Source organism: Camponotus floridanus, unplaced genomic scaffold (assembly GCF_003227725.1).
Source record: "Camponotus floridanus strain SB8 unplaced genomic scaffold, Cflo_v7.5 scaffold195, whole genome shotgun sequence".
Lineage (NCBI taxonomy): Eukaryota > Metazoa > Arthropoda > Insecta > Hymenoptera > Formicidae > Camponotus > Camponotus floridanus.
The window spans coordinates 33,454-44,810 of record NW_020229320.1 but is presented as its reverse complement, the minus strand read 5'-3'; the positions used below and the strand labels follow the sequence as shown (position 1 = coordinate 44,810).

At 44.5% G+C, this 11,357-nt stretch overlaps 2 protein-coding genes across 2 annotated transcripts; both read right to left on the bottom strand.

Moving 5' to 3' along the window:
- Positions 1-5,345: 5,345 nt before the first annotated feature.
- LOC105255922 lies at positions 5,346-8,135 on the bottom strand. Its single transcript, XM_011265472.2, has one exon. The coding sequence runs from the start codon at positions 8,133-8,135 to the stop codon at positions 5,346-5,348; it is 2,790 nt and encodes a 929-aa protein (XP_011263774.2).
- Positions 8,136-8,225: 90 nt separating this feature from the next.
- On the bottom strand, positions 8,226-9,371 carry LOC112637704. Its single transcript, XM_025407931.1, has one exon. The coding sequence runs from the start codon at positions 9,369-9,371 to the stop codon at positions 8,226-8,228; it is 1,146 nt and encodes a 381-aa protein (XP_025263716.1).
- Between the last annotated feature and the right edge of the window lie 1,986 nt (positions 9,372-11,357).

The following is an 11,357-nucleotide window of genomic DNA, read 5'->3' as shown; positions in this document are numbered from 1 at the left end:
TCTTTTTCACAGCTTTTCTTTATGTTTTTTATTTTTGTTACAAATATATATAAATATGTATATACATAAACGTATAATATATTTATAATATATATATATATATATATATATATATATATATGTTACATATATATACACACACGTTTTATAATATATTAAATATAATTAATTTTTTTATACATTTAAAATATGAAATTAAGAAAAATAGTGCGATTTTCCACACCACCCATGAGGTATCACCAATGGCGCGTTAGGTTTTTATGTGGACCTTCGCCTGGAGCCCTATTATACCACATTCCATTATTTCATTATATTTTACAAGTATGGTGTCTGTTAACACACACACACACACACAGACACACACACACACAGACACACACACACACACACACACACAAGATGTTTTTCATATTCTTGCTTTCTGCAAGTATGATGTCTGTTATACAGACAAGATATTTTTTATATTCTTACTTTTTACAAGTATGGTGTCTGTTAAACAGACAGACAGACACACTCACACACACACACACACACACACACACACACACACACACACACACACACACAAGATGTTTTTCATATTCTTGCTTTCTGCAAATATGGTGTTCGTTAGATAGACAAGATGTTTTGTACAAGCGTAATGTCTGAATAAATAATAATAATAAATAAATAAATAATAAATAATAATAAATAGTAATAAATAATAAATAAATAATAAATAATAATAAATAGTAATAAATAATAAATAAATGTATTATTAATTAGAGGAGGGGCCAGCTACGTCAGGGTCTGCAGCATGTAATCTTAAATAATTTTTATTTTTCTTAGAAGCGGTAGCATATAATTTATCCGCTGACATAAGAGATAAATGCTTTTTGTCAATTTTCATTTTTATAGCTGTTTCGCCCTTCGTTTTTAATGCCGATTTAAATACACAAATAGCATTAATAGTAGTTAACGAAAACTTGTTACGGTTTTTCGTTTTTAAATTATTTAAAAAAGAAAACTTTCTTTCCGGATCGGCATTTGAATTTGGAAGAGATCTTATAGTACTTATAACATTTGTGAAATTAGGATACTTAGTAAAATTGTATCGATTTTGTAAAATTTTTTTCCACATACTGTCGAAATTTAATTTAGAAAAGTTTTGTTTTTCTTCCATTGTAAAATCTAATGGTAAAGCAATCCATTCTTCTTTTAAACCATTTTCATCAAAACCGCCAATAGTTTTAGCTATAAAAGAAACATCATTGAATGAAGTTTCTCTATTATTATCAAATAAAGTTATGTATGGTCGAAAAATTTGTAACTTTGATAAAAACATGTTTATGGGTAATCTTTTACGAATTTCTTCCGCAGCAGTCACATAAAATGTTAAACAGTTCTCTCGAACAATTTTAACTATGTTTATGTGACCTTTAAGTGTTAATTCGTTTAGATATTCTTCACATTCTGATCCCAAAATAATTTCATTTATAACTTTTTGATTTTCTTTTAGTGAGAATATAATATTTGTAGAAAATGGTTTTAAATATTCTTCTTTTAAAAAATTTCGACAGATTTGGAAAAGAAAGTTTCTAGATTTTGGATGTAATAAATGAATCCTTGTTTCTAATGCTTGAAAGTATGCATTAAATGCATTAAAGTAATTTAAAACGTATTTTAAAAACAGGAAATAAGCTTTCATCTCTACGTTGTCCATCATAGACAAGAGATATTCTCCAGAATTTGTTTTTTCACTTACAACCATTTCAGTAAGAAAGTATTTAATTGTATTCCAAGATTCAAGAAGCCTTTCGATACATAAATAGTGCGAAAGCCAGCGCGTATCACATAATTTCAATATTTTGCGATTTGTTTCTTGAAAACATTCACAAAATTCACGAAAAATAGCTGTACGTTTTGGACTGCTATTGAGATAAGTAGCATTTTTTTTTAGAAATTCCTCGCAATATGAAGGCATTTTAGAACAGGCCGCATGCGCTGCTAATGCAAAAGAATGGCATGGGCATGAAAATGTTAATAAATGTGGACACATTTTTTCCAATTTTTTTTTAAACGATAAATGTTTTCCTGTCATAACAGATGCATTATCGCATGATAAAGCTACGATATTTAAAAACGGTATCTGTAATTTCCACATTTCACATTTAAATGCCTCAAACAACTTTTCTGCGCTTGAATCTTTGGCATCAATATCGATTAATTTGACTAATTGTGAGCGAATATCTAATGTCTCTGGATCAACGTATCGAACAAGAAAAGTCATCCATTTATTATTTGTTACATCAGATGTTTCGTCGATAAAAATTGTAAATTTTGTATTTTGAAGCTTATTGACGACACGATCTGTTTCGACCGGGCACAAAACATTTGTAATAATGTTTTTACATTTTGTTCGGCTCATGCTCATGCTTTTTAACACATTAGGATCTTCTCTTATATGTTGAAAAAAACTGAGGATTTCTTTTGGATTCCGTTTGATGCGAAATATTTTTATCAGCAATTAATGCAGCATATCTAATTTCTGCTATTCTCTTTCGTTCTTTAAACGAAAGTGAATCATCTGCTACGTTTTCGTTTGTTATATTCTTTGTTTCTGTTTTAATTTTACATATTTCTAAATGTGCTTTTGATTCTGCGTGACGATATATTTTGGATAAATCCGCTTTCATAGATTTATCACAAAATAAACAAAAAAATGAATTTCTATTGTGCGATATTTTTTGCAACCATGGATTAAATAATTCTATCTCTAGCCACTGTTGTTGAAACTTGTATTTTTCAGATATTTTTTTATCTACATTTTTATTATTATTTTCATCAGTGCATGAATTATTTTCTTTAATATTATTTTTATGAGTCGCAGAATTTGCATGTCTCAAAACATGCGTATTGCACGAAATATTTTTATTGCATATTGTGCAATGATATAAGCTTTCATCAAAAGGTACTTTACGTATCCAACAATTAATACGCTCATCATTGAGCCAATACTCTGAAAAGCTTCGCTTAGATTTTTTTTTAATTCATCGCACATTATGAAATAAAAAATAATCAGAAACAAAGAATTAAAGAAGAGTGAATAAAAGAAGATAAAGTCAAAAGGATAAAGATATATAAAAATTTTAAATAATAACTCACAATCGGGATCGTGATAGTCTCTTGAACACCAAGGTTTCACAAGGCACGTATATAAACAAATGCCGAGTGTGCGTCATTCTCAGTACACGAAAGAACGGCGATAAACGAATTTGAACTGAACGTCAACATAATGGCTCGTAAGTAAATCATTATATATTTGTACACGGTAAAAAACATTTTGTATTTCTGTAGATTTTTCTTGTGTAGAAATTTTTGTGTTAAATTTTTAACATACTTTTATGTTAATGTAACATATTGTCGTTGTGTTATTTTGACTTTTCTACATTGAGTTAATACACAGTCTGTCCCATTTCCGATGAGACTACTCTAAATAAAAAAAAAAGACGCTTTGCAGTGCATTTCTTTTAACATATTTATTCAAAATAATCCCCCTCTGAGTTAATACAGCGTTGTAAGCGATCATAAAACTTGTCAAAGCATGTCTGGTACTCATGAGCCGGAATAGCCTTGAGGATGTCGGTCGAAGTCTTCTGGATGGTAGGAATCGTACTGTAGGTTTTCCCCTTCATGGCTAATTTAAGTTTGGGAAATAGCCAGAAGTCGCACGGAGCTAGATCAGGCGAGTACGGTGGGTGATCGAGCGTTATGATGCTTTTTTTGGCCAAGAACTCGCGTACAATTAGGGCTTTGTGCGATGGTGCATTATCGTGTAACAAAAACCAACTGCCAACTTCCTTGTATTCCGGTCGAACACGATGAATTCTGTCCCACAATCTCTTCAGAACAGCCAAATAACATTGCGCATTCACAGTCTGACCTTCTGGAATGAATTCCTTATGGATGATGCCTTTGGAATCGAAAAAAACGATGAGCATCGTCTTGATTCGACTCTTCTGCATCCGCACTTTCTTCTCTTTCGGCTCATCTGGTGACTTCCATGTCGCGCTCTGCCTTTTGGTGAGTGGCTCGTATTGGAAGCACCACGTTTCATCGCCAGTTACGATAGATGACATGAATACAGGGTCTTTTTCTATAGCAGATTTCATGTTGTTCGCGAGCGACCGAAGAATTCAGAAAGCGCGACAGAATTAACAGAAAGGAGACTTCACACAGCAAGAATAAAGAAACGAGCACGACACGTATAATTTTTTTGGATTTTTCTTAAAGTTTTTTATTTTAAACACCACACAAAAATTAAGATAAATTTTAACAAAGATATGATTTCAGAACGTAAAAATGAGCGGAGTCCAATAAAGAATAGCGGCGGTTGTATATAAAGCGGTTTAATCAAAGCGGTTTTCTAAGCGGTTTTGCAAGTACTGCGAGCAGCGGAAAGTGCGAGACTTACCTGGTCCACGCACGGTGCCCCTTTTTATAGTGAGCGAAATTTTGGGCCCGTTGCGACGTGGACCAATTGACTTTAAATTTGGCGGTGACCTCAGAGCGCCGCGCATTATTGACCGCCGATGAAGTCAAGAATTGTAATTTTTATAATTGCCATGCGCGCGCTCTTTTGCGATCAGCTGATTGGCGATCAGCTGATCGTGACGTATGGGCGCGCATGCCCGTGTGTCGCGTAAGTTTCGGCAACGGTTGACAATGTTGTTGTCAATTGTTTATTGCGGGCGTTTTTTATGCGGCGCAAAAACAAGATAAGACTCGAACGATCGAGTTTTTTTCTGAAAAATAGAAACTTCGGGAAGATTCTCGACGGCCGTTAATTTTGAATCTTCGTACTTAACAAAGAAAATGCGAATTTTAATTATGCGGATGTATGCGTTTAAATGAATTTTGAACATCCCGCCCGCCTCGTCAGTACGTGACGAAATATAAGTGTGAGAGAGTGCGGACAGGTGTCGTAAGCTGATGAGATGAGAAGTGATTGATGAATGGAATGTGAAAGTGACGTAGCGTACGATATGTTATTGCGATCAGTCGGATCTTTCGCGAGAACGTATAATGCGTAATTATGAAACGTGTGCGGCGGTGAATTATATAAACAATGAGCGAAGTGAATTAGTGAACGGTCTCGCGATTGTATGGTGGTGAGTGATCGCAAGTGAAGTGCAATGATGTGAAAATGCGAGCAGGATGCGGACGCGAAAATCGCAGCAACGGAAAACGGATAACGACGCGACTTGATTGTGATTAAAATATACAATTACACGCGGCACGATTAAACATATATACAAGGTTACAAAAAAAGTAAAAAAAAATAGAGAAAACGTGGTTTTTTTGGCTCACGACTCCGGATGTGTTGGTGCTGTAACGTCGGCTCCCGGCAGAAGGACGATCTTCGCCAGAGGCCGGAGGAGCTCCGAGGATGCGGTGCGCACCGTGACCACGCGTGTCACGCCGTCGTCCCCAGGGTGCAGCTTGGTGATCCGAGCGAGTGGCCATCGGGTTGGTGTAGTGATGTCCGACCGCACTAGACACAGACCGCCGACGGTGGGACTTGCTGTGTCCTTCAACCACTTTGGTCGGGAAGCCAGTGAGTTGATGTACTCCCGCGACCACCTTTCCCAAAAGTGGTCGCGCATCCGTTGGAGAAGTTTCCAGCGGGACAAGAGGTTGACGTTGACGTCTGCCAGTGAGGGTTCGGGCACTGCCAGCAAGGGAGCCCCGATTAGAAAGTGATCCGGAGTGAGCGCCGTTAAGTCGTCGTGGTCATCGGACAGTGCCTGAAGTGGACGAGAGTTGAGGCACGCCTCCACCTGAGCGAGGAATGTAGACATTTCCTCGAAGGTGAGGGTCGTGTCTCCGAGAACTCTTCGCAGGTGGTGTTTGGTGGATTTCACCGCTGCCTCCCAAAGCCCGCCGAAGTGAGGTGCCGCCGGCGGATTGAATCTCCACCGTATTCCGTCGGACGCTGCTGTGTGGGCGATGCGCCGGCCGTCGGATGACGACGTCTGGAACAGGAATCGCAGTTCTCGGTTTGCGCCGACAAAATTTGTGCCGCAATCCGAGTAGACTTCCTCGCAGAGGCCCCAACGGGAAGTGAAGCGCCGGAATGCAGCGAGGAATGCGTCCGTGGAATAATCCGACGCGGCTTCCAGATGTACGGCCTTGGTGGTGAGGCAGATGAAAACTGCGATGAATCCTTTGTGCGATTTGTGTCCTCTCCCCTTGGTGGTTCGGATCAGGATCGGCCCGGCGTAATCAACTCCAGTCCGCAAGAATGGACGTGCTGGAGCGACTCGCGCCGTCGGAAGGTTGCTCATCATGGGCTGCGGCACTGCAGCCTTCCATCTTGCACACGTTACGCATCGGTGGATGACCCTCTTGACGATGGAGCGACCTCGAGGAATCCAATACCGTAGGCGGAGCAGGCCGAGAGTGAGCTGAACCCCGCCGTGGAGAGTTCGTCTGTGATGAGCCCTGACGAGAAGATGTGTCAGCCACGAATCTGAAGGTACGATGATTGGGTGGCGCTCATCATCTGAGAGCACTGCGTGCTTCAGCCGGCCCCCAACTCGAAGGATTCCCTGAATGTCGAGGAAGGGGGTCAAATTCGCTAGCTGATCCTTGACTAACCCTTTATTCTGTTTCAGGGCGGTGATCTCCTTGGAGAAATGGTGAGATTGCACCAAGCGGAGCCAACGGAGCAGGGCCGCCTCCAACTCGTCGGCCGTGAGGTTGAGGTAAGCCTTGGAGCTCAGTGGGTTGCCTCTCCATCGGCAACACCAAGCTGTGACTCTCAAGAGGCGATGGAGGTCGGAGAACCTGATGAGCATCTCCGGTTCGGTCCTCCGTGCAGACGTCAAGTGAGAGGTGATTGCTCTCGTCTCCGGCACCTCGACGTCGTGGATGGCGTGGTCGTTCTGTGGCCAAAGCGACGGATCCTCGACGAGCCATGGGGGTCCCGTCCACCAGAGGGAGTGGTTGAGAAGATCCCGTGACTCAATCCCCCGAGAAGCGCAGTCGGCAAGGTTGACTCGTCCTGGGATGTGTCGCCATCGTGCCTCTGGAAGCTTCGTCTGGATGTGGGACACCCTGTTGGCCACGAAAGTCTTCCACCTGGAGGCATGACCCTGGATCCATTGGAGAGTCACCCGGGAATCCGACCATAAAGTGACTGGAGCTGAAACCAAGCCTAAGGTCTTGCGGAGATGGAAAGTCAGGTTAGAACTGCTAACTAGAACTGCGGCGCACGATTCTAAACGCGGTAGAGACACGGGCTTAATGGGTGCAACCTTGCTTTTTGCAGCAAGCAGGCTACTGATTGAAGCGGAGGAGCCCGCCACGCGGAGGTAGACGGTTGCTGCGTAACCTCGCTCTGATGCGTCAGCAAACCCGTGGAGCTCAACTTGTGGCTGCTCGTCAGTGTTCAGCCATCGTGTTAGCCGAAGCTGCTCCAACAGCGGAAGATCATCAAGGAGGCGTCTCCATAAAGTCTCATCTGACTTAGGCAGTGGGGAGTCCCAATCCAGGTGCTTCATCCAGGCTGACTGAATGAGAATCTTGGCACGAGCAACGACTGGAGTTAACCAACCTAAAGGATCGAAGATCCGAGCCGTCTCTGCCAAGACCAGTCGCTTCGTCAGCGATCCAGTTGCGCGAGGCTGAAGGCGGAACGTGAAGAAGTCGCTGCGGGGGTGCCATCGCAGGCCCAGCGTTGGATGAGCGTCGTCCTCCCAGTCGTGATGAGGCTGCTGGAGTTGATGCTCCCTTGGGATGTCCTCGAGGATTGTCTTGTGATTTGAGGCCCACTTCCTCAAGGGGAACTCGCCCGCCATGCAGAGCCGGCGTAACTGCCTCTGCGTTTCGACTGCCTCGGACAGAGTACTGGCGCCGGTGACGATGTCATCAACGTAGCAGTCGCGCCGCAAAACGACAGCCCCCTTGGGATTTCCGGGCTCTTTGTCGTCGGCTAATTGGCGAAGAGTTCTGATCGCCAGGAAAGGAGCACAGGCCAATCCGTACGTCACGGTGTTGAGCCGATACTCCTGGATGTTGTCGGTGCCTTGCCGTCTCCATAGGATCCGCTGCAAGTCTCGGTCTTCGGGGTGCACGAGAATCTGCCTGTACATCTTCTCGATGTCAGTGACGAAGACGAAACGGTGCCAACGCCAGCGAAGCAGGACATCAGCGAGAGTTGGCAGAAGGTTGGCTCCGACCAGTCAACTCTTATTGAGGGAGTCTCCGGCAGGCGTGCATTGGGATCCGTTGAAGACAACCCTCAATCTGGTGGTCGTGCTCGCAGTTCGGAGCACACCGTGATGCGGTAAGTAGCATACTGGTGTATTGCTCACAAGCGGTGTATTGACCAAAGTCATGTGCTTCAATTTTGCATATTCTTCTAGGAAGTCGCAGTAGAGCATGTCGAAGTCATCGTCTCTGGAACGACGTCGCTCCATTGCCGCGAGAAGTCGCTCGGCGGATTTTCGTGTATGGGTGAGAGGTGGCAGAGAGCCAGCCAGCGGCAGTCGTACCTTGTACCTCCCGTCTTCTTGGCGCTCGTGAGTGCGACTGAAGATCTCTTCGCATCGTTCTTCATCTGGTGTGATGGCGACGGAAGCAGGCTGTTCCCGTTCTTGCTCCCAAAATCTTAGAACCAGATCGTTCAGGTCTTGGTCGAGAGCACACTGGAGGGAGCTGATGACGCCATTGGATGTCACCACTCCGCAGCCTCCTGACAAGATCCACCCGAATGCCGTCCTCTGCGCGACGAGTTGGTCCTCGCGGCCCTTTCGGAGTCCATCGAGAAGGATGGAGGAAAAGACATCGGCACCGAGGAGAAGATAAATCGGGTCTCGCTGCAGATAGTGTGGATCTGCCAAAGTGAGGCCGTGAGTGTGCCTCCACGTGGTGGAGCCCCGAACTGCTGGCCCCTGGTAGGAAGACAACCTTGGAAGGACGTAGGCGACTACAGTGAGAGGTGCTCCAGTCGCCTTTGACTTTAATGCGAGCGTGATCCTTCCGCGAGTGGATCCTGACCGTGCTCCAACACCGATTACCGACATTGAGCAGCGAGTGCGCGCCAGCCGCAGGCGCTGAGCTAAATCTTCTGAGACGAGAGACACCTCGGATCCTTGATCGAGCAGAGCTCGCACGTCGTGAGGTTGTCCCGAGCGGTCGTTGAGGATGACGCGCGCCGTGGCGAGAAGAGTCGCCTTGTGATCGTGTGCAGTGTGTGTGGTTGAAAAAGTGCTTGCCTCTTGTGTCGATGTTGGTGTCGATGTTGGTGTTGCGTACGCGTCGTGCAACAGTGTGTGGTGCCGCGATTTGCAAGTAAAGCACGTTTTGACGGACTGACATTTCGCCATCACGTGATTTCCGAGGCAATTAAAACAGAGCCCGCTTGTGTCGACGAATGACTTTCTTTCGCTCGCGGACTTGGACTTGAACTCAGGGCACTGCATGAGTGTGTGCTTGCCCTTGCACGCGGCGCACTTGGAAGCGTCGAACCCGTTCCTCACGAAGTGAGACTTAGCGGACCGTGAGGTTTCCCCAGCGTTCTTCGTGGCGTTCTTCGGTTTAGCGGCGTTTAAGGTAAGGATCCTTTTGTTTATGAAGTTTACGAGAGTCTTGTGAGTTGGCGGGTCGAGGGAATCGCTCGTGGAAGATTCCCACTCGAGACGTGTTCGCGAGTCGAACAACTCAATCACTAGGTGATTGAGGAGATCCATCCCATGCGAGTGGATGGGTCTTCCTATACTCTCCTGCGTGTTGACGGTGGCCGTGACAGCGTGATGAACGCGACTCAGCTCTTCAGCGGACTCAGACTTCATCTTTCCGACGGCAGTGAAGGTAGAGAAATTTAAACGCATGAGTTCCCTTTTATTTTCAAAATGTTTAGCCAAGATCGCCCACGCGCGGTCGTAATTCTCGCTTGTGACAGTTAATGATCTAATTAATTTCTCCGCAGATCCTTTGACGCAGGAGCGAAGATAGTGGAACCGCTCAATATTTGAGATCGACGAATTTTCTCCCACGAGAGACAAGAAGAGATCCCGAAATGAAGGCCAGTCTTCATAGGCGCCCGAGAATGGCGGCAGTTTTATACGCGGCAACGCGGTTTTTGGCGAAGACTCCGACCTTGGCTCGCTTTTGGGCGCGGTAACTGATTCTGCCCTTAGACTTTCTGCGTAGTCGGTCAACGTGCTTCGCTGAGACACGTAAGTGCATTCCGCCGAATCGATAAAGTCAGACTTAGCGTACTCACTCTCCAAGTATCTGTCCTTTAGTGCTGCTCGAATCATCTCGTGCTGGGCCTCGAGTTTCCCCCAGAGACTGTCGAGGATGCTGAGACGAGCCTGGATGGCACCGGGAGTGATGTTGGCGACCCCCATCTTCCTGAGATTGTCCACAGAACGAGACATTCGTCCGTGGATATCGGTTTGAGCCTCTAACAGTACTTTCAGGTCGACACTCATTCTAATTGTTCTGTCTTTTGTCTGTTCAGGAACTTACAGCACTGCACAGCACTGGAACTGTCACTCACGAAGCTGCGGATACGGATCAGCAATTATCCGGCTCGAAGGACCATAAATGTTCGCGAGCGACCGAAGAATTCAGAAAGCGCGACAGAATTAACAGAGAGGAGACTTCACACAGCAAGAATAAAGAAACGAGCACGACACGTATAATTTTTTTGGATTTTTCTTAAAGTTTTTTATTTTAAACACCACACAAAAATTAAGAGAAATTTTAACAAAGATATGATTTCAGAACGTGAAAATGAGCGGAGTCCAATAAAGAATAGCGGCGGTCGTATATAAAGCGGTTTAATCAAAGCGGTTTTCTAAGCGGTTTTGCAAGTACTGCGAGCAGCGGAAAGTGCGAGACTTACCTGGTCCACGCACGGTGCCCCTTTTTATAGTGAGCGAAATTTTGGGCCCGTTGCGACGTGGACCAATTGACTTTAAATTTGGCGGTGACCTCAGAGCGCCGCGCATTATTGGTCGCCGATGAGGTCAAGAATTGTAATTTTTATAATTGCCATGCGCGTGCTCTTTTGCGATCAGCTGATTGGCGATCAGCTGATCGTGACGTATGGGCGCGCATGCCCGTGTGTCGCGTAAGTTTCGGCAACGGTTGACAATGTTGTTGTCAATTGTTTATTGCGGGCGTTTTTTATGCGGCGCAAAAACAAGATAAGACTCGAACGATCGAGTTTTTTTCTGAAAAATAGAAACTTCGGGAAGATTCTCGACGGCCGTTAATTTTGAATCTTCGTACTTAACAAAGAAAATGCGAATTTTAATTATGCGGATGTATGCGTTTAAATGAATTTTGATTATAGATGACAT

Coding starts and splice junctions, on each gene's coding strand:
- LOC105255922 (XM_011265472.2), bottom strand. CDS start 8,135: ATGTACAGGCAGATTCTCGTGCACCCCGAAGACCGAGACTTGCAGCGG.
- LOC112637704 (XM_025407931.1), bottom strand. CDS start 9,371: ATGGCGAAATGTCAGTCCGTCAAAACGTGCTTTACTTGCAAATCGCGG.